Source organism: Platalea leucorodia, assembly GCF_965183815.1.
Source record: "Platalea leucorodia genome assembly, chromosome: 1".
In the NCBI taxonomy this organism is placed as follows: Eukaryota; Metazoa; Chordata; class Aves; order Pelecaniformes; family Threskiornithidae; genus Platalea; species Platalea leucorodia.
In genome coordinates, this window is record NC_138823.1 from 61,566,637 (window position 1) to 61,591,054 (window position 24,418).

The 24,418-nt window shown below is 36.1% G+C and overlaps 1 protein-coding gene across 1 annotated transcript in view; it reads left to right on the forward strand.

Annotated features, from left to right (window-relative positions):
- Window positions 1–274: 274 nt before the first annotated feature.
- Window positions 275–24,418, forward strand: part of CCDC102B (coiled-coil domain containing 102B) — a gene marked incomplete at both ends in the record, with an annotated part of 37,022 nt that continues 12,878 nt past the window's right edge. Inside the window, 3 exons of the mRNA XM_082329067.1 lie at window positions 275–880; window positions 2,746–2,960; window positions 8,266–8,374. Coding sequence (XP_082185193.1) covers window positions 275–880; window positions 2,746–2,960; window positions 8,266–8,374 — 930 coding nt within the window. The remainder of the gene's footprint in view (window positions 881–2,745; window positions 2,961–8,265; window positions 8,375–24,418) is intronic.

A 24,418-nucleotide genomic window follows, 5' to 3' on the forward strand; every position in this document is an offset into this window, starting at 1 on the left:
ACTATGATCATTTAATGACACTTCCTTTTCTAGCAATTTCTAGTCAAGTAATAAGAATGTCTGTTTATGCTGTACTCAAAAAGTGTTACATAAATATATTTTAATAGCTATTTCTTGTTGATGAAGCACATTTCTAAACCATCAACATTATTATTAAGATTATCTCATTATTATAGCAGTAAAATAAACTACTGTTTGAGGTTATTCATATAATTTAATTGAGCAAAGCTAAATTATTGTCTTTCTTTGTCTTTTTTAGGAGTGGAATTAGATTATGAATCAAAACATGAATTTAAGCTCCATTCAGAAACTAATGGAAGAGACACGGGTTTTGGGGACCCAACCAAGACAACCTTATAAACTAGCTGGAGGTTGCCAACCAGGTGGCCATCTGTGTAATTCAAATCTGCTGTCTCAAAGTTTCTACCCATATCCATCTCATTATCCATATATGCATACAAATTACAGCAGTGATTGGGAAATTTTTGAAGCAGTAAGAATTCAGGAACTGGAAGAAGTCAAAGCCAGAGCTGCCCAAATGGAGAAGACCATGCGCTGGTGGTCAGATTGTACAGCTAACTGGAGGGAGAAATGGAGCAAAGTTAGAGCAGAAAGAAATAAAGCCCGAGAGGAAGCAAGTCAATTGAGAATCAAATTAGACAGTGTTGTAAAAGAACTGAGTATGCTTAAAAAAAAATATCAAGATTTAGTAGGTGAGAAGGAAAACTTAGAAAATGTAACTGCTTGGAAAACAGAATTCAGTTGCTCAGAAATATCTTATAATAAAGAAGACCTAAACCAGTTAACATTTCTGGAACAAGAACCTGTGAAAGAACTGAGCAAAACCAGTAAGAATCCTGGGGCAGAAGACACAAAGAAGGTAAAGAATGGGGATTTTTTTTAGTTCATGAGGAAGTTGGAGATTATGGATGTGTGTTTAGAAATGGGATTTTTCAAGGATTTTGACCAAAATATTACCTCATCCATTCAATAATAAAACCACTTTTTTCACCTATCTAATATTCCTAATATAGAGAAATATGGAAAACAATTCATACCCTTCAACTATGGCTAAACATTTCAGTAACAGAGGCAGACTGTTATATCCAATAACTTGTTGTTCCGACTCTCCCTCATGTTTTAAGGTAACAGATTACCTCTGTTACCTGAATTCTCCATGTTTTGTGTACTCTTTTTTTTTTTTTTTACGTCCAAAAAAGTAATGTAGGTTCCTGGCTTCTAAAATAAAATAATTTAATTCTTCCTTAAAGCAACTTCTGAAATGAGGGAAGAGGTGAGGCAAATTCTTCTGCAAAGTGGCAAGATTTTTATTTGGCAAGGAGAGCAATTACATTGTTACGTAGAATTAAACAATCAAGTATGGGCATGGTTTAATACAGCTTCTAATTCCATGCAAAAGAATCAATTCTATTCATCAAAATGGAACTATTTGCTCACGTTTTACCGGTTTTAATTCTGTGCCTTGGCATGTATTATATTGTGTTATAGACAGCGCCATGTAAAAACTATACTTGTTATTTGTCTGATGGATAGCAGTCATTGTAGATGTAGGAAATTTTTTCCTACATTGTTGGAAAATGTTTTTTCCTACACTGTAGGATGTAGGAAATGTTTTACTTCAGTTCAATAAAAATTATTGGGATCTTAGGCATGAATGTATTACTTTCAGAATTTTCACTCGCTCTGTAATGCACCTAAATTACCTTACATTCTTGTGAATTCTGAAAAAAAAAACCAACAAAAAACCACGATAGTGTTAGTAGTGAGAACAAATTTGGAAAAAAATGCATGCATTTCATATTTTTGGGCAGACAAATGGGCCATAGGAAGGAATTGACACAAAATATATTTTAACTTTTTCTCTTTCTCCTTAGTATAAAATAATGCACTACTTTAAAACTAAACCTTTATATATGAATGGAAAACAGTCGTCTTTTCAGCAGCTTCTAGTATTTTCTGGTATAGATTTCAGGCATTCTAAAAGCTCAAAAGGCAGAGTAGTATGAAATAGTACTGTTGGTACTAAAATGAGATTGGCTTTTAAACATAATTTGTCAGAGGTGGTAAATCTTAAATACATTTCTAAAGGAAACTATTGTTTATAAGAGATGTTCATCTTCCTAATAGAGATGTTTTATTTTTTAATTATTTTTTCTAATTGTTATTAGTTTTGCTTATGTTTTGTATGCAAAATGTGTATCTTCAAAATAGATATTATAGTGCTTTTGGTTTCTGAATGGGATCCAAATTGGTATGTTATGCAGGTAACTTTTGTCTTTATACAAAACTTGTGTAAGTCCATCACCTGCTTCAAAATGATTTACATTAGAAGTTTGAGAGTTCTTAATGTAGAGTTTCTCAATATATTATTTGTATGCATAAATTGCTTTCCTGGTTTTGTGAGTTCCAGGAATCTGTCTTCACCATAGTTATAGCCAACTAATGATAACTGGATTCTATTTCTTTAGTAAAGGTACATTAAAAATATTTTGGATATGAAGCTTGTCATAACAGAAGGAGTGAAATGTCACAAAATGACAGTGATCCAACTACAATGACTTTTTTTGCACATTCTATCCATATACAGTGCAACTGTATAAGATGTTACTTATTCTCTTACATGATTTAAATGTCTAGAAGAGCCTTGGTAGGCCCTGCAGAAGTTATGTTAGACTTTTCCCTTCATTTCTGTTTTTCTTGGATGTCATATTTTTATTTTCTCAGGATGTAGACGTAATCAAAGACCAAAGCAATCACAATAAAAAAATAACTCCGAAGCCTCCTGATTCCTTTCCCAGTGGAGTTCCCAACATCTATTTGGAGGAACCTAAAAAAAATATGGACAGTACAGCTAAGACAACAGGGAATGATTTAATACATGGTTCAGTCTTGCATTTGCATTTGGCTGAGATGCAGAAAATCTTACAGAAGGAAAGAGAGTAAGTGCAAAATATATCCTACTTGGGGAAATCTCTATTAAAAGTAAAGGTTTTTAAGACACTTTGTAAAATAGATATGATGATATTTGCATTTATAGCTCATATGTTGTTATTTCTAAGCTTTATTAATTGCTATTTACAAGGCTCTGATAAGAATTTAGAGAAAAAATTCAGCATAATGTGTTTATTGTTTTCCTTGGCTTGTCTGTCATTTAAATAAGAAGTGCTCCATACAGAACTGTTAAGAACATACAGTTAATTAAAAAATTATACTTACTAGTAATTTGGTATCAATGAAGTGGTATCTAATGTATGCTATGCTCACTTATTGGTGTGCTTTGTGCATAATAACAAATTTTCATATACTCTACCAGCAGACTTTGAAAGAGTCCAACTGCAGAATGACTAAGGCTGTTTTTGAATTAAAAGTACATGAATACATCTGCAAAATGCTGTTAATCTTAACCTCTTCACTTGTAGTAAGGTCTATGTCAAAAGCAGATAATAGAGAAAGAATAACACACATTATACGCTTATTGTATCATATAAAATTTACCTCGCATAAATAGTAAATGTGCATTTTGGTGGCCTAAAAGAAGAATGTTGATTACACACTATATGCTAGCATGCGAGTCTCTGTGTTGGTAGAATTCCCTGATGTTTCATATAGATGATCAGTATTGAGCAAGACTGAATCACACCAAAAAGGTTTTCCAAGGAAACACACAGTATGTGATGTATGATGGATTTAGTAGGAGACTTCAGGCACTATGTGACTGTAACTTCAAAAACAGCTGAAGTTAATGAGAAAATGAAAAGGAAGAAAATGCCCCCTTTGTTGCAAATACATTCAACAGTTTTTGTTCAGAGAGTCTGTAATGGTAAGCTATGACGAAGAATTTATTTCCTGTCAGTTTTTTTCACAATTGTCCTGTAGATAGTACAAGTCTGATTGATTAAAAAAAAAAAAATCCTTTAAATTCCTAACTAGTATTTACTGTGTTCTGTTATATGAATTAGATAGCTGTAGAAAGCATACAATACTTCTTTATTTGAATCATCTTGCAGCAGATGACCAGAAGTATGTTTTATCTCATCAAAAAGGATTTAGTGTTTTGTGGAAGCAAAAATCCCAGAATGCCTGAATTTTCCAGTTTGTCATGGTATTTCGTGTGAGTTAAGAGACTGATGCCTCATCCATTCTCCTCTGATTGAAATATTTAGGGTCCTACGTACTTCATTTTTCAACAGCAATCACAGAATACATACATGCATTTATAAAACTTTCCGCTTAAAAAGGGGATAATTTTTCAACTCTTATTTTTTAGTCACTTCTTAGACAAAATTTTAATAAGCCCTGTTTCCACCTCTTGGTTTTGGTTTGTTCATGTGCTTCTCTAGCCAATTTGTAACTGTACTTCAGAGAGGCAGATTTTGCCATTTATCCCTAAATATATACTGACTGTGGTATAAGGTAATAAATTTACTGGCACATGGTAAGAACTGGGGCATGTCTACACTGTGCAAGATATGGCAGTGCCAACCTCAGGTAGCAAATGCTCACAGAGCAGTGATTTCCACATAAAAGCGCACATTGGTGTAACAACTCCCTCTCTAGGTCACTTTGGGCAACATTTCCCATGTGCAAAGATGTTCTGCCATCATCTGCCAGCTCAGAAAGTGCTGGTCTGCACTGCTTACTGGAATGGGCTTATTTTGCTGTGTTTCCATCTTCAGATTCCCAGTTTTTCCTCTTAGGGTTTTATACTTGTTCATGTCAGTATTTTTGCTGCTGGATTCTGGAGCTACTAATAATGATTATCTCAACAATCTCACCCCTGTTTGCATTTTTACTTTTCTTATCTTGCATGGCTCTAGTGTAAGTATTTTCTCACAGCTTCTTCCTCACAACTTAGTAATTTTCTCAGTAAACTTGAGCCAAGGACACACAGCTGTGTTGCATCAAAAGCAAGCTTGGATCACAGACAGCTTGAACCCCAAGGCCAAAGGCAGTCAGTATGATCTTACTCATACAGCACAGGACTTCTCAGCAGTTTTCTGGTTTACATGCAGTACTCCCAAACTGTGGCTACATTCTTTCCAGAGTCAAGTTAGCTCATGCAGATCCATTGTTTGGACTTGCCTGTAGTTAGCTGACTAATCTTTCCATAAGATGTTTTGCTTCTTCACCCTGAGAAGACCTATGCTTCTTGCATTCTGTTTAGAGCTATCTTCAGCAATGTCAATATACCCTTAAGCCAAGGATCAGGCTTTGCAAAATATAAAAAGAAGAGCTCTAAAAAACAAAAAACAAAACAAAACGAAGAGCTCAAAGTTTATGTTTTGACTTTCAAAGAACTTCAGGGTTAGGTTTACAATGTAAAATCACACACCAAAATCCTCTACTAGGCACTGTGGCTCATATCAAATACACATTTGTGGTCTCATTGACATGAATGGGAATTAAAGATCTTATGAGTTGTTCAGCATTTCAAAGAATCATTTTCCTAAAATAGCTATCTTTAGTCATCTTTTGTATCAATGTGCTCGTCTAAATGTCTTCTGGTTTCATGGTCTTAATTTGCTCCATTTTGAACTTAAAAGTGTTTCTTTGGTCTAAAGCCAAAAGCCCACAACTACACTGGCAGTCAATAATATCAAAGAGGAATTGCTTAGGGCTGGATGGGTAGACTTAGGCAATGGACTCAGGAGGCTCTGTCTGAGCATCAAGAAACAGTTTTTTTTTCTGCGAGGATGACCAAACACTGGCACAGGTTGCCGAGAGAGGTTTCTGAGAGACATTCAAAAGCCATCTAGACATGGTCCTGAGCAACGAGCTCTAGGTGACCCTGCCTGAGTAGGGGAGTTGGACTAGATGACCTCCAGATGTCCCTTCCAACCTCAACCATTCTGTGTAATTCTGTTATTTAATTAGATAATAAGGAGTTAAAATAGGTACTTACAAGATCCATTAAAAATTCTCTGATCTTGATTTTTTGTTTAAGTAGTAATAAGCTGCTTCACTGATCTCTGCTATATTTTTTCTTCCACTCTTTGTTTTCTTTGTTTAAATAGTAAACTTCATGTAGCCAGGATCATCTGTTTCATTAAGTAGCATCAGAAGGACTTGATCTCACTTAAGAGGTACTGTAACACAAAACAAAAGTAGTATTTTCTAAGTAAGCACCACATACTGGATATTCCTCTTTTACTTTTCAGATTAGACCATTTCTAAGGACTCTCAATGCATTCAGTACAGTCAATAGACTATTGTTCAAAGTATTAAACTGTCATTTTTCATGCTTTCACTTTCTACTGTATTAAACATCCCTCTTAATAATTCTTTTAGTTCCCCAATGAAATCATGATACCATTCCACTGAGATATCCCATTACTTTAGAAGAAAACTATTCAGTTGAAATGCATGTCTTAAGTTCTTTACATGTGGAATCATAGAATCGTTTAGGTTGGAAAAGACCTTACATGACAGAAGTCATATTGCTCCGCTTTGCTTTGTGAGTGATGGTGTTTATTTTATTACTATAATGTTATGGGACCCATAGGTGTTTACTAAGATAAGCTGTACTATGTGCTATATCTGTGCAGAAAAAGGATATCCCTGGTTCAAGAACATTAGGTTTGGTTGTAAAAGAAGAAAGAACAAGAAGATACTTCACTCAAGTGGATTGCTTCATTAATGTAGCTAACATTGCTGCCAGGACCTGAGCCAGACCAGGCAGTGGTAACTTTTGGTACCTCTGCGCTAGCCTGCAGTATGCTTCATAGATATGCCCCAGACAAATCTCATCAATACCCTTTGCTTTAATTCCTTAAAGTTAACAATGCTGTTGTGGAAGATGAATTTTAAACCAAATATTCTTGGAATGTAGTTATAGTCAGTCTGGCAACAAGATCTTTAGTAAAAAGTTTGACAAATTCCATTACCCTCAGAATAGAAAATAACTACTATAGCATACATCAGTTTCTTTAATTGCCAGTATTAAAATTTTCTTTTCAAGTATTTCTATATTTTTCTCTTTTCTGATATAATAGACCTTCATCCCTTCATTTTCTCAGAATTTATATAATGTAAACTTTTCATCTCCCAACATTATAGTACTTATGCAGTTTTACTGTTTTTCAGATTTTAAATTTCTTCAGCGTCCTGACTCCTTAAGCTTTAGTCTTATATTGATGTTTACAGGAAATGGAGTATTCCAGGATTTTAAACTGTGATTCAATTTCATAGAAATTTTAGAAATGTAATTTGAAAGCTTTTATTTGTAATTAAGATTTTTTTTTCACATTTAATTATACTCCAAATTCTATTTTGTTGCAAAATTGCAAAATGATGCATATGCATTACACAAATATAAGATGAAATTATGAAGGAATTTCACAAAATGAAATTATGACAAATTCATTCTTGTCCTTGGAACTTGGCTAATAGTGTTTGTTGTGAACACAGGAATTAGTTTTTAATTGATGTCAAAGACAAGAACATCTGTAGTGTCTCTTCTGCTTCATATATCTTTCATTATTTCCTGAATGACTAAAAATATTTTGATTGGTTAGAAGAGGGCTAAAAGTAAATATCAAAGTCCATTGTTTCAGTAATACAGTACCTTTCTCCAAGGAATCATCATACATTCTTTGTGAATTGCGTATCCTAAATATTTTTCCTGAATGTAGTAATGGACTTTATGCTCAAATAACATTCCAGAGGCAAATGCTTAATGAGGGTGTAGTACCTCTGAGCTAAATAATCCATTTTCCTAAAATTCTTCTAGCATGTTCTTTCAAGAGCACTTATTTTTTGAAACATGAAATATACATATTTTAATAATTTTTTTTACATCTAAAGTAGATCATCTTTGGTTTCAGTAGTCTACGTACTGTATATATTCCCCTGTATATGTGTGTTTAAAATAATCTTGTGTCTGTACCCAAATAAAAGTGATACAGTATCTTTTCTCTGAGAATCTTCACTAACTCGCCATGTATGAGGTGACGAGAATCACTAACTGAACTCCATTTACAAATTTTCTTCAGTTTGTCCCAAAACTTTATTTAATTTAAAATTTTAATTCTATACTACCAGTTTTCTTTGTTCTCTTTAGCTGTTATTTTTGGTAAATCTCTTAGAATAATTATATGATGATAATATAGGTTTTTAATAAAAAACAGATATATGGTTGACAAAGGCAGCAAAATATAACTCAAGCTATGAAAAGGAAATTCAAGGTAATTTGTCTGTTGTCAACTTCAAAAAGATGTAATGTTGACTTTTAAAATACTTTTTCAGAATGAATGTATTTCTGGAGAAAGAAATGGAAAAGACAGAAAATGAATTATTTCTTTGGAAATGGAAATATGAAGAACTGAGACAAACCAAGCTGGAAAGCCTGAAACAGGTATGTTAGCAGTACATCGTTATCACATGGAGTAAGAAATAAAATTGAGACTTCTGATTTCTTGTGTTGCAACTAAGAGTAAAATTGTATCTAGGGTTTATGAAAGTGATAAATCCACAATTTATGAACTATTTATCCCCATAGCCTGGGGAGAGGGACCTCCTGAATGTGTGTGAAGAAGCTGAGCCCCGGTGCAGGTATCATGTGCTGCCATGGTGGCACTGGTGCTGGGGTGCTGCGAGGGCAACACCAAGGTGGCTCCATAGTCTCACAGGAAGGGACCAGCCGGAGGAGGCAGGTGCTGGTGCCTCGTCCCCATGTGTCGTGAGGGTGGTGGTCCTGATATACAGCGAGCCGCGGTCAAGGTCCAGCTGGGTTTGCATTCAGGCAGAAGGGGCCCATGTGGGGCAAGGGGGTCTGTGGGGAAGCCCCAGCACCGTGAGGACATTGCTCCCAGGCTACCGAGTAGGCATGGTGGGGGCAGCAGTGGCAGCCTGGCAAGGAGGGGGGTGGCATCCTCAGATGTGGTGGGGGCATCCTGAGATGAGAGGTGACTCCTGGTTAAGGAGAGCTGAGTGCCCATTCAGGTAGCACTGGGGGAGAGCTGTGTAACTGCTAGGTCCAGTGCACAGGTCCCAGGCTGTGTCTGTGGGGAGCGGTGGTTTGTCCAGCAGTTTGCATGTGGGAGGAGGCTGGAAACATGCTGGTGGCAGCATGAGACACATCAACAGCGGTGGCACGCTCTGGAGCATGGTCCCCAGTACGAGCTGGGGCTGCTGCTGCTGGCATAGCAGAGACCTCAGCTCAGAGATGCTGAGGGAGGATGCAGGTCCCCAGGCCTTGGGCTGCAGGCAGTGCCTGACACCTTCCCTTGAGGCTGGGGCAAGGGAAAGAGGTGCCCATGCCTACAAGAGGTGTACACTGTTTGAGGAAACGTGTTGCCTCTTTTGAGCTGCAGGAGGAAGTGAGAAGGCTGGGCAGGCTCAGGGAAGACAAAGAGGAGATTAACAGGATTTTCACGGGGTTCCCAGAGGTAAGAGAGTCTGAACCACACAAGAGGAGCAGGCAGAGACTGTGATCAGTTGCAAGGTAAATAGAGTCCCATAGTAGGAAAGCTGCAAACTTATGATCTCCAGCAACTGGAGGATGGCTCTTTTTCCACATGCAGATCTGCAGTTGCAGAATCGGTTCAAAAGCCTAGTAGCAGAGTAGGAGGAGAAAGCCATCACTGGGGATGCATCAGAGCAAGCCTTAACCTGAACCATGCATTAACATCAGGAGGAAGCAGTGAGTGGCAGTAGTAGGAGACCCTCCTGTGGGGAGAGAAACCCCTGTGTGTCCCACTTGCCTTTTTGAGGGTTATCTGGCTGGCTGTGGGCTTGGATCCAGAACATTGCAGAGAGATTGTCAAGGTCTGTCCAGCCCTTTACTGCTGTTCCCTGCTGCACATCCACAAGGGCACCACCTGGGTGCATATTGGGAATGACCACACAGCTCTGGGGTTGAGGTCATGGGGACTCAGGTGTTGTCTCCTTGGTCCAACAATCTGGCCAACCTAATGAGGAGAGCTTTGAACTAGGAATGGTAGGGGTGGGAGATTACAGACCACAGTAAAGTGAAGAAGTGGTGGTCAGGGGTGGAAAGTTCAGGATGCAGGTTGATAGGACCAAGAAAGACTTCAGGAATGACAAAACAAAGTGGAGGGACACCTACCTCAAGTGTTGGTACAGAAATGCATGCATCCTGGGAAACAAGCAGGAAGAATTAGAGCTGTCTGTGGTTATAGAACTACAATATTGTTGGAGCAATTAAGATACTGTGCCAAGTTCATGCAACTGGAGTACTGTGAAGGACTTCAGGAAAGACTAGCAAGGAAGGGCTGAGAGGATGGAAGTTGCCCTCAGATCTATAAGCAGCTCAGATCTTTCAAGCTTTCCTGCGTGATGGGTGATAGTCAGACTTGTGGCTGAGGATCAGAGGAGAGGTCAGTAAGGGTGGCATTGTGGTGGGAGTTTGTTACAGACCATCTGATGAGGAAGCAAATAAAGTGTTTAAAGAACTCAAGTCTCTGAGTTGTAGACCTTGGTTCTCATGGGGGATGGACTCTACAGCTGCTAGAAAGGCAACATGGCTGCTGCAATCAAAGAAATTTCTGGAGGGTTTCAGGAATAATTTCTTGTTGTAGGTATTAAATGGACCAACCAGTGGTGATGCATAGCTGGACCTGCTGTTGACTAATATGAAAGAAATTAGTTGGGGATGTGATGAAGAATAATTTCCTTGTCTGTAGTAACTTTGAAATAGTGGTGTTTGTGGTCCTGAAGGAAGTGAGAAAGGCAAGCAGCAGAGCACAGACCCGGAAAGGAAAGCAGGACGCTGGCTTAGTCAGGGAACTGTTGGGTAGGATCCCATGGGAGGCAGCCCTGAATGGTAAACAAAGGAGTTCACCAAAGCTGCCAAGTCTTGAAGTACAGGATCTTCCAAGTGCAACAAAGGTTTGTCCTAATACTGAGGAGAACAGGTAAGTGTGTCAGGAGACTGATTTAGCTTAACAGGGAACTCTTGGTGGAGTTCAGATGCCAGAAAGCAATGTACTTTTATAAAGGAGATCAGCCTTCAAATAAGTAATTTAAGAACATTCCCTAGTTTTGTAGGAATGGTGTTAGGAAAGAAGTGTTCATTTCAATCCAAGTTCATGAGTAGAAGAATAAGAAATATTTGTGTTGCAGCTTTCAAGATTTAGCTTTCAGAACAGTGGGTTGAGGAATTTCTTAGATCCAACAAAACTCGAAATGTGTATCTATATAACTAAATATAGATAGAGAATTTAAAATTTCCTATAAATTTAACATCTCAGATTTGGAACAATCCAGGAAAATTAAGTACTTTATTTTCATGTTTTGGAAAAGATTGCAACCAGTCTATTAAATTCCAAGTTCTCGTTACAAGGTGTTGCATATGTAAATGGAATTTCCTTCATAGATGAACATCCACAGCAACAAATTAAAATCTCTGTCATGTTTGAGTTCCTTCAGATTTTAGTTCTTTGTTTTCTGCTTGCTCATTAAGTAAGATTTTAGCTTGTCATACTTTTGCACAACAGAGGAAGTCTAGATTTAGTTAATTGTTTTGCTTAAGAAATGTAGTCTTTATGTTTTATGGCACTGTCAGCAGGAACAGAATAACAAGAAGTAAAAACTTGCTGAGAATTAGTTGGAGATTGATAGATTCCAATTTTTATATATGTGCATGCATATACATATATATTCGTGTTGCTGCTTTTTTCTTGGGAACATGCTGAATTGCTTTAATTGATAACAGGAGGTGATACGTTGAGCATTCTGTTTGTCTTCTCAGATCTATAAGACTTATACATCTAGTTTTTAAATTACAGGAAAAAATTGGTCTTGATGAATCTGACTAATGTGAATGAAATTACTTGTATTTGTGGTTTTTTTTTTTGTAAGTGAAAATTCTTCCTTTATTAAAAAAAAAAAAAAAAACAACAAAAAACAGATCTTGTGTATTGGTGGAGTGTGTGTGAATGTCACTATATATTACTGTTGAGAAGTGGATGCTGGAACATACAAGGTTTTGGACAGTGAAAAATTTGAAAGTGAAATGAAAGCACAGACGTATTAGGCTAAGCATGGAATCTGATTTGTATACACACTTGAAATATTAAATGACAAAGGAATTTCTACATTAGTAACAGATTAATTATTACCTCTGGATTATTTTCATGTCCTTGACTAAGAGTTTTTGGTTTCAGTCATGCATAAATTAATCTGCTGTTTCCTTTGTTAAATCACCTGGCAGTCCCACTGGGAATGTGGAAAAAAAATACTTGATTTGCAAGTGACAGAGCCACTGCCAATTAAACTATTTTTAGGAATGGTTAGTTCTGCTAGCCTTTTGGAAGTTCGAGAGATTTTGTGTAATGTTAAAAGCTTCACAGCTGCCAAGATTTGAGTATTAGTGCTCCCAGTAACTAACTACTTTCTATTAAAAGATGCGTATTCACTCACCTTGGAACAAACTAAATATGGAAAGCCTCAGTGATCTTGATAATCATCTTTTTAAAAAATGATGCATTCTGCATCAATTTGGAAATTGTGAATAAGTTTTCAATGTATTGAGTTAACTAAAAAAAGTAGTAAAGTATCAATTTATGTTTGTAGTAACTATGAGCATTATATGTAGCTTTGTGTGACACTAGCATTGAATTTGTCCTGTTTGGGGTCATAAATTAGACCATTTTAACAGTTACAACAGGAAGTTGCATTTAGTGTTGAAATTGATAATTTCTTTTTCTATTATAAAATTTCTTCTGTCCCATTAAATAGTAAAATAAGAAGTTAAGATTAACACTAAGAAGCTTATTGTTCACATCTTGATTGATGTTTGACAGCACTCTTTCTTTATTTGCAAGCAGTCAAATGTCATCTGTTTTTACTGCATGTGATTTTGTCTGTTTCTCTAAAGACACTGAGAAGTCCTTACTCATTTAGTTTTCTCTGACCTTTCCTTAATTTCAAGTATTCTTTCATTATAAAAGTTCAAAACCAAGTCCTAATTGGCTATTCTTCTTAAAAATTACCTCCTCACTACATATTAGGGGTTGAATTTTACCTTACTTGGCTGGCTAGATAGTGAAAATTGTGTCTTGGCTTTCTTTAGAGAGACTTTATGTATACCAAATATTTTTCCAGGGAGAAAGGAGGAATGGAAATCGAGTGTCCCTTCCTTACATTTTGTGTTTATTGCAGGGAAAATGTATTGTACTATCTGGAGCCTATCTATCTTATAAATTATTGTGAATTTGTGGCCTAAAAATGCTATCAGTATCAGAGATCGTTAGATACATTTGAGGCTTTTGAAGAGACCTATTTATGGGCTTGTTACACAATATTCAGTCCATAAGATCACATCTTAAACTAAGATTTATGTGTCTACATTTCTTAGCTGTCAAAAACATTTTGTATGTACTGTCTAGTTAATAAGCTTCAGTTCTACTTCTAGAAGAGCTTGCAGCTCATAGTGGGATACTAAATCAATTAATATTTCCTGTGCCTTGCATTTCACATATGTTACAAATAACCTACTAACAACTATAAAACACTTTCTAATTCTTAAAAAGGGGGAAGCAATTGCTCAATTGCATCGTTGTTGTGTTTGCATGAGAATCCACAGAAGGGCAACGATCAAGTCTGTAAAAACATTAAATAAATAAAGGGTGTTGACATTAGATATATTTGTTTTTAAAGTAATCTTTGTAGGAAAAACTAGGAATCTTTAAGTTCTCTGAAGAACACAAAAATTTTGACATCAATAACATTGTTAGTTGAACGTCCCCAGAAATGGGCTATCCAGTTTTGTCACATGCAGCTTAGTTTACAGATCAATTAACTAACCTTACAGTCTGAAAGACACAAAAAAATGTATCTGAGTCTGATTAGTTAGGTCTTTGGACTCTTCATAAAACAGAGTGAATCCTTGGTGTGTTGCCCTGATGTTTGTAAACACAGAATTGTAGTTAGCAAGACTTAAAGTTTTAGGGTTTAGAACGCTCATTTAATCTTATAACATGCACAATAAAACATTCTTGTTTATACTCTTTTCAAGTCTTCCTCAACATTTTATATCTGTCTTTATCATTTCTGAAGGACATGCTTTTCTGGTGATTTAAAAGTTAAATAAGATGGAATATTTACAAGTCAATTTTACATTACACTGAAAACAGTAAAGAAAATGCATATACTGCCATATTCCACTGGTGTGCACTGTAGACTTACAAAAGCCACTATAGGCAGTGACTTCTGTGTTGCTTAAAATAATTTTCTGTTAGCTGAAATACAGAATGTGCCCTTACCCTACATTGTCTAGTGTGTTGGTAATTAATGAGGGAAATTCATATCCCAGTTTGTGGGATATGAGACAAAAATTACACTAATTGGTACTTAAAGCTTATTGGAACATCAGTGTCAAAAGAAGTATCCTTAGATGAAAAGGATCACAGGTTAAATTAGCATTTCGTATCTTATGCAGAGACATTTCTGTTCTTCCTCTTTTTTGCACAGAGTTGAAGGTAAGTGACCAGCACTGTTGGTTTTGCACTAGAGCCAAAGAAATATCTTTAAACATCTTTTAAAACAAAAGTTTTCTGTTCTCTCTCTCAGTATAGAGATGTTTTACACTGTATATTATGGCAATCTATGTATTGTTACTTAGGTGCGTCACTTTCTTTAGGAGAACAGTAACAGGTCCCTACCTGTTGTTTCCCAGATGGAGGAAACTCCACTGAGGCAAGTGAGGCTTCTGGATAAATCAAGTTTCCTACTCTCACCGTAGACATTTAAATACAGTTTAAAATGGAAGAGCATTTTTGGAGACTCAGGTTGTTAACAGCTAGTTCTTATTAAAGATTCTGCATTATTTCCACCTTTTCCAGAAATCTTTATTCGGAAATTACCTTATAGTGTGAAGATGCTGCAGAGCTGCTTATCTATAATTGCTATTTTCATTCACTTAGTACATACATGAATTAGAAATAGTGATACTCTGATAATCTTACAGGAAACTTAGATACATGTAGTAGGACCATCTATTCTATCCCATACTCTGTGCCTGACTCTAAATACGCCTTCTGATTGTCCCCTGAATCCTGCAGAAAACATAATAATTATCAGACATAAAACAGTAGCCTTAATGGCTATACTGGCTACTGTGAATTGTTCTGTTTAATTCTCACCTAAGATGCACAGAAATATTCCATACTATGCATAGCTATCATAGGAATAAAACGATGTCCCAAAAATTAAATTTGTGATGATTTTATATACTACAGAATAGCCAGTAGTCTGTTTGAGTGAGCTAAAGGAGTCTTTATAAACCTTGATGTCAGAATCATCAAGGCTGAGTTTTAAAATATCATTAGGCAGTTTTCTGAGAACAACATCTGAATTATTTGAGAACTCAAATGACTTTATAGAGTGGAAACTCAGTGCAGTTAATTTTCTTGTGGTAAAATCTCATTATTTTTAGACTAGATCTAAAATTTGGAGTGTTCCTTACCGGGTTCAGTCCTTCATTTGTCTGAGAGGCTGGTGTGATTTTCAGACAGTGAAATGAGATGATGATGTTACCACACATCTGACTTGTGGTTTGATAAAAATACTTAAAAAATTGCTTTAGACATTCTTTTTCCTGTCTAAATTACAATATCTTACAGATGGCTTGAGAGTAAGGAAAGAATTCTGGAGCGTTGCTTAAGCAAGAATTCTTGTAGACCCTTAACTATTCTTTCCACTGTTTTCATAAATCAGGTACCAGTTCATATATAGTGTTATCTCTAGAAATTATGTACTTAATGTGAATGTTTTTCCTGTCAAACATAAAGTATAATTTGTGATGGTACCTAATATCAAGGTTCCATTTGATTGCCTATTTTCCTACAAATGTAATTTGGGAAATGCTGGTAAAATCTACTGTTTCATTGACTTTTTTTCCCCTATACTGGCTTCTAACAAGATATTTAAACTGTATTGAGTTGTACTTGCCGATATTTCCTGGGTCTTCATTGCATGTTTGGCAATGAAAATACAGACCAAGAACAGGAATTTTTTTTTTTTTTATTTAAGGGCCTTCTGTTACAACTGAAGGATGAAAATTCACTTATTTCTGCGAGGATATATGTTTAGGAAAAGCATATCTGTGCATACTGAAACTTATCTGTGCATACCGAAACATATCTGTGCATACTGATTTTCTGTGAAAGGAATACCATGCCAAAACTGCATAATTTGTAGATACTTATTTTGCCTATTGGTCTGCCACCAGCAGAAACTATAACCTGGTGAGGAAATGTTTTGAAGACGAGGGAGGAATATGCACATACACACACTTATATATATGTGTGTATATATGTGTTTGTATACATGAAGCAATCTTTGTCCTAGAGGTTAACATTGCATTTTTAACAAAATCAGTTATTCATAGCTTAGACTGGGAAGTCCAAAATGATGACAAAGTTACTTCTTAATAATGTATTAATGTGGTCAGTTCACCATATGGTTCTGTATCAGAAATTATTTTTTTGCTGTGTATGGTTTCAAAAAAATCACCCCCAAAAAAGGTTTATTAAATATGTTTAAATACCCTGAATTTGCCTTTTAGAATTATATCTTAGTATTCACTTAGCTTCTTGCTTAAGTAAATATTTCTGCTAGTAGGCTTACTTGTTATTCATTCACTTAAAATCAACTTGGACTAAAATAAAAAGTTTCTTTTTTTAAAAGAAAAAGCCACACTGATGAATTAAATGTAACGAGTGGTAGAACATACAAAATTGAACTTAATGTCTGACATATTAAAGACATTGAATTAAAGATACAAGAATTTTGTACTTAATGAGGCAGTTGCTTTTTGTCTATCTTTATCCAGATAAGGGTAGCAATGTGTCACTTAAAAAATGAAAATCTAATTTAGGGGGGAGGTTTGATTGGAAAAATAGCCTTAGAACATTCTCTTTCTTAGTTTTTGAAAATAAAATGCTCTTTTTTAGGCATTACAAATATTTGGTCTTCCAAAAAAAAAAAAAAAAAGAGGCTTAATTTTCTTTGGGGGGAAAAAAAAAAAAACAAACAACAAGTTCCTATCTCTTGGATTTTTTTTCCCCCCCATGGAAACTAACCCTGTCACCTTGCAAGCTCTTGTCATAATGTTAATAAGAAATGTGTAAGTGGTACTTTATTTATCCAGGATCTAACATCTTTGTACTTATGAACAGTTTCTGTTGTGGACTCAGCAGAACTGTTAGGAGTCACTGCCTATGTTGAGTCACAAGTCTGTGCAAGCCATGAAGGTTTGTGAAATCCATTGCTGTGTAGTAATCTAGAGTTTCAGGTTTACTATATGGTAAATGGATTAAGTCACTTTTTTGCATGCCTTTGAAGGGAAAACACATGAAGAGCTGGAATGAAGTTTCTTGTTTTTAAAGGATCTTGTCATGTTCTATGAAATAAAGAAGGTCTTTAAACATTTAGTGTTAGAATTAATGTAGCTTCATGCCTACCATCTAGGATACATTTATATTAATTTATATTCAGCTTTCAGGATGGTCAGGTAATTTTGCTTCCTAACTTATATTTGTGGAATAAAAAGTCAGACTTACTGTTTCATTATGTCTGCTGAACTGGAATGTTCTTTTTGACTCTGCTATAGCATATACAAGACAGCTGTATTGCTTTCGGAACAAAGTAGTAGGAAAAGACAAAAAGGAGGTAGGAAAGGAAGAAAACCAGAAAACCAGCCATGCTTGTTTTTTTGTTTTCTGGTTTTGTTTTTTTTTTTCCCTCTTTTGTTTCCCCCGCTTTCTTTTTTCTATTTAATGTGTGATAGAAATTTTCCTCTTTGGTCTTCATGCTTAAAGGGAACTATCTGGCAATGAAGTAAGTGCCTCTGCACTGAAGTATTACATTTTCAGATTACTTTCAAACAAAGGATTCAGTCTTAGAAAAAATTAATGAGTGTTTTGTTTGGATACAGTCAAAAACTTTCCTTGTTAACATCAGTGGAGTACTGCATATTTCTTTGAGCAACAACATGAGTGATATCCTGAAGTCAATGAGAAATCTGCTGATGCCAATGAACTTTGGATCAGTTCCTAATTTAAACTGTGTAGTAACAGGTGATATACAAACTGTGCCAGGAGATTCTTCAGAGACCTTTGTAGCTTCAAAATACCAAGATATAATGTGTTATTGTAGGTATGGTTCAGATAAAACTGATACAATCTAGGAAATTCTTGAGACTGATGACAATTGGAACTTGCTTTGAGTGCTTCCAATCATGCTGATCACTATTGATTTACTGTTTTCAGAAGAGGTGTCATGTAAACTGCACTGAAAACAGCAGAACTATTTCTACAGGCACTTGCCACCAGACTGTTGAGCTACAGAAATTACCTTCCGTAATTGCTTATCTAGATCAAATGACTAAAGCTGCGTATTTCAGGTTCCTATTCTGTGGAGACAATGGTCTATACCATACTTCTCTGAAGTCTAAGCAACGCAACACTTTAAAATTTCTTTGAACAAAGTCAGCCCCTGCATTTCTTGAATCCTGTTGAACTTTCAGTTTAGAAGAGAAAATAAGCTTAAATACCGGTTTAATCTGTCCCTTTTAGCATAGGCTGTTGTTTAAGGAGAAAGCTCACTGCACCAGAACATGGCAAATTTTGGAATCTAGCGTATAGTACAAATTACCTGCTTTTTAAGTAATGTTGGTATAATAGTCTGGTATTCATCTAGCAATTTTGATGCAGTCTTGATTTTCCTGAAAATTTAATATTATGTCCAGTCAGACTTGCAAATTTTTATTATGTATGTTGTTATGGATTTTTTTTGCCTACAGGAAAGTAATGATTACAAATTCTAGTGTGGTTTCACACTACTTAGTATTCTAGTTATCTAAGATATATTTATTTTCAGAGATCTACAATTACAGCAAACATCCTATTCCCAGCACCACTTAACTATTAATCTGAAAAGTCAACAGTCTTCATCTGTAAGATAAGTGATCTTGCATAGTTCCTGACTTAAATGTAGAGCACTTTGACTTGCTGTCAGTTTTGGTGTATTGTTGGTATGATTCATTATCAGTTACATAAAAAAATGTACTGTAAACTGAGATAATAGCTCATGGCTATTCCCTGAATTAGTTACTAATAATAACTAATAGCATTACTACACACACAGAAATAGATAACTACTTGAAGCAAAGTGAGGTAGGCTGTTATAGTCTGGACTATAATTAAATTTGTATCCTGTTTATCTGTAAAAATCCCAAATTTTTAAATTATCTTTGGTAAATTACACATAAATTATCATTGTTCTGAGAGTTAAGACTAAAAATTTAATCAGTCATCCTTTTGCATAGAATAGAAGCTTATTTTTGCTTCCAGTACAGTCTATATATGTATTTCTTCTCATAGGCATGTGAACTGACAAATCTGTTCTTTATCTTGATGTTGGAAAAGATTTGCACTAGTCAGTCTCTGCTCTCTAAGGGGGTAGTCTGTGTTCCTTATTTTGGGAAGAATTTTGTTGTATTAGATTTAGGGAGGAAAAAAACCCCAAAGACCACACACATGCCCAGTTCCCTCCCCCTGATAACAACACTAGTAACAGAAGTAAACTAACTTCAGATCATAAGAACTCTTAAACTGGGCAACTTCAGCTTGCCATTACAACAATACTTAGATGAAAAGGGAAATAAGCAGAGTTAAATAAAAGGTTTCAAGTGTCATTTAAAAAAAAAAAATGTTCTCAGCAGAGACCTATTATACCTTCTTTTGAAATATAACCCAAAATGTCTAGAATTGAAACTTTAAGCACACTGGGGAACTAGTGAGCAGTCTTTTTTTTTTTTTTTTTTTTTTTTTTTTTTTTTTAAAGCTAAGATATCACTGAGGCAAATTAAGGGATGAAAGCTCATGCTTTGCTTCAGATCTTTTTGGTTAAGAATGCTACAAACCAGCTGCCCTTTGAGATTTCAAATTAAATTAGGAGAAATAATTGCTGTAATCCCTATGCCTAAAAGAATCTTTGCCATTTATTTAGGTTTTTTAACACAGTTTGTTTAATCTATTACCACTGTCACCCCTGCTGTGTTCTGTCAAAATCCAATCAACTGCAAGAAAAGCATGCCATTGTTTGTAAAGCAAACAAACAAAACCCTTTCGGTGTGAATGTCAAGAGCTTTTCATTTATTTTTTTTTAAATTATTTTCAGATACATTTCCTAGATCAGTTGATTGTTAGCTAATATGGGAATTTTTGCTTGTTTATTGCCTGGATTAAAAGTTTAACCTCTCCATGCATAACAGCAAAAGCAACTACGCACTTGTTAGCACATTGCAGTTCTGATTGTCCAGATGAGTGATGGCTTGTGAAGTTTTGAGAGGTTTGGTTGATGTGTGTCCCTTATAAATTTCAAGCAATATTCTCCAAGGGATTAGCTGAAATGTGAATTCTTTTCTTGATTGAGATTAGAGAACATTTTAAATTCACCTAAACCACAATGTTCATTTAGATTAATCTTGGTTGGAACTATAATTATTATGTTCAGCTTCAGGCAAAAAGGAAATGCAGTTTGAGAATTAAGTCATATTAATCCCATCTCAAATATCACTTTCATTTAGGAATATAGCGAATGGGTATGTTGTACATGCCGTTTTTATGTAAGGTCATGCTTATCTAGGCACCAATATTTTGCTAAACATAACAAAAAATTGATAACTTGAAGAGCTTGCAGTAAAAAGGATTTTACAAACAGATGTCCAGTACATCCAAAGGAGTTTAGATTCAATCTCTGTTTCTAATTATGGGAAGCACTTGAATCTGAGTGTTTTTGTCATTATTCAAAAAAACAACCTTCGAGTCAAAGGCTACTTAAAGGATACCTAATATTAAAGTTATGAGTATATAGTTACTGAATTCTATTGGAACCAAGGCTTCAACTTTGGTTTCTGCAGTCGGGAATTACTCTGAGGGTCACACTCTTCAGATTTGTACAAGTAGGGATGAAAAATGTTTGACTTACAAACAATTTCAAGGAAATGGGAAACCTTAGAACTGGCTAGCATGAAGAAGTAGGCTAGAATGGATCCCAAGTAGAAAGTTAATATTGGATAGCCTGAAAGATGATAGCAAAAGGGGACTTTCTTAAGCCATGTAGTAAATTTTCAGAGTCAAATTACCGAAGTAAGCTAGTGTAGCATCTTTTTGGCGCAGCTGAGTAAGGCCAATATGACCTTTGATGTATTTGTTGGTACATTTTGTAGCACAAGCATTACTTTTAAAATACAGCAAAGCCATATAAGTAGGAGGGCAATATATCTGAATAGTGTCTAAAATAAGAAACACAGGGCAGGCAAGGTTGCGAGTGATACTGACAGAAGTTCTGAAGATGAGGTTCTTTGTCTTAGTCTGAGCCAGAAGCTCAGAGCAAAAGAGAAAGCTTACAGGTGCTGTTGGAGTGGGGCTGGAACTGGACAGCTGAAGGAAAGTTAGGACAGCCAAAGAAAAGTTAGGACAGCCAAGAGATCTGTATTGTGAGGGCTTTTATGGTGTGAGCCAGAGGTGGGAGTCTTAGCTCCAGTCAGAACTGGAAAATAAGATTAGGGCTGAGCAAAAGAGAAAGTCTAGTAATGTTGGTGTTGGGGGTGGGATGAAGAAAAAAATAGAGACTATTAAATAAAATTTGAATATGAGTCAGCAATACGTCCTTGCGGCAAAGAATTGTAATGGTATCCTGGATTGCATTAGGAGGAATGTTGCCAACAGGTCAAGGGAAGTGATCCTTCCCCTCTGCTCAGCACTGGTGAGGCCACACGTGGAATGCTGGCTCCAGTTCTGGGCTCCCCAGTACAGGAGAGACATGAACATACTGGAGAGAGTCCAACAGAGGGCCACTAAGATGACAAAGGCATGGGAGCATCTGTCATATAAGGAAAGGCTGAGAGAGCTGGGACTGTTCAGCCTGGAGAAGAGAATGATCGGGTGATCTTATGAATGTCTGTAAATACCTGAAGAGAAGGTGTAGAGAAGATGGAGCCAGGCTCTTTTCAGTGGTGCCCAGTGACAGGACCAGAGACAATGAGCACAAACCGAAACACAGGAGGTTACTTCTAAGCATCAGTAAACACTTTTGAGGGTGACTGAGCACTAGCACACGTTGCCCAGAGAAGCTACTGAGTCTCACATCTTGGAGATATTCAAAAGCCATCTGGACATGGTCCTGGGCAACCAGCTCTGGGTGGTGCTGCTTGAGCTAGGGAGTTTAGACCAGATGACCTCTGGAGGTCCCTTCCAACCTCAACGATTCTATGATTCTAGGATGCTGTTTGCAGAATGAAAAAGAGGAGATGCTTCTCATCAACAGCAAGGGCAGTGAATCTGTTCTGAAAGTGCAAGTTATCTGGTGGGGCATGAACCTTCTTCCTACTGTAAGAAGTCACCAGCTTCCAGCCTTCATCGTCACGGAAGTTTCCACTTTCCAACTTCATAGGCATAAGCTCTTTCTGCCCCTTCCTTATAGTTGAAGGTTTGGACTCTTGAAGCTGCAAGGTCTCAGAGAAGATCTGGTCCATCTGTTTCTCATCCTCTCTGATGCTGTGCAGTCTGGTGGCCTCTCCCCACAGCTCTTTCACAAGGAAGCACAACCCCTTGACAACTACACACCTCCTGCAGTCATGGACACCATGTGCCCAGCAAGAGGCTCAAGGGATTCCCTGCAGCCCGACATTTGCAGAGCTGCATCCTCCTTCTGAAGATCTGTCTGAGTCCAAGAGTCTGATAGTGAAGGGACAGTTATTCAGTGGTTCCTTACGTGGCAGCAGCAGGTACCCACAAGTTCCTCAGAGGGTTCCTATGAATCCCCCAACAATCCCTGACAAAGTGCTCAGAAACTCAATAAGACAGAATACTTTCAACTTTAACCTGGAGAATGTACTCACAGGGATTATTTCATCTAGGCTACTTAGAAATTCAGTCAATATCAGTATTGATGCTAAAATTCAGGAACAGGTCTTACACAAATATTTTATTTTGAGGTATGCAAATATATGGCCTGCTACCTTTTTGACTGCAAACAGGCGTACAATGAGAGCTCCCCAACCAGGAATGGTAATAAAATATTGAAATATTTATATCAGCAAATATGACACAAAGCTGCACTGAGAATGACTGCTGAGATGAGGCAGATATTCCATTTTATTTTGCAAGGTGGATGAAGATGGTCATGTTTAGTTTTTATTATTTTTATTATTTTCACTAATTAAATTTGCATATAGATGATGCATTAGTGCTCATAATAATTAGGCGTGCTTTTTAAGATATATGTAACCAAGGAATCAGTTTTGTGTGTGACTCCTCTCAGCTGAAACACACCTTGCTCATAAGAAAAATTACAAATATTTGTGTGGACTGGTAATGTATGAGGTTTGCATCTTGAACTACAGATTGCTGAGTTCTGTTCTGAAAGATAATAAAGTACATGGTCCATTTTTCATGTGTATTAGTAACTTAGTTGATCAGGACATGTGGACATGTTTGATATATTGCCTGGCTATAAAAATGAATAAAGCATTTATGTATTTGTTCACTTCACACCATGAGTGAAAGCCCCTCAGTTTCCAAGACAGCCTACAAATGGTTTACCCCTTGGCTTATATCTCAATAGAAGTGTTTTCTTATGTAAGAAGACTTCTTTCTTCAGTATTCTTGTCTGGAAAAATTCTTTAACGTTATATAGCTATTGGAATGCCTGTAATCATCCCTTTTCCCCTGGATACATTCACTAAAATAAAGGACATGAGATATGTGATTTTTCTGCATAGTGTGAGTGTGAATGTTAATTTCAGTATTTCAAGAATACATGCCTTTTATCAGATTGCTTTTTTTTTTTTTTTTTTTTAATATGAGAACACAAACCAAACAAAAACATTGAATGGGAACTTCTGTTGTTTGGTGGTCTTTTTTTTTAATTTGTTTTTGTTTTAATTTAATTTATGATTGATAACTCCTTTTGATACCAGTTGATCTTCTGGAAAGCTGATTTTCATATTACTTTAGGGGTAAGTACACAGGTCCTTTGTATAAATTCTTTGTTAGTCTGTAGCTTCTGATTATGAACACTAATGAATAGGCAGCAGCACTTCATTAAACTTATTTACTTCAGAAAAAAAGTATATTATTGTTGCCATAATAATATCCCATCTCTCCACCTCCCTCCCCCCATTAGAAAAATGCCTTCTGTTGATACCACACTGTTTCGCATACAGTTTATTGTTATACTGGTCACCAGCTATTAGAGAAAGACTGAGGAGATGATACAATCACAATTACAAGCATCCTGGATCCTTGTGGCAGAATTTATTATTTATTTATTTATTTGTTGATTGATTGATTGATTCCTAAAAAGGATTAACGTATTTCAGGATACTATCTATCTACCAGACTTTTATAATTAGGGCTGTAGAGTT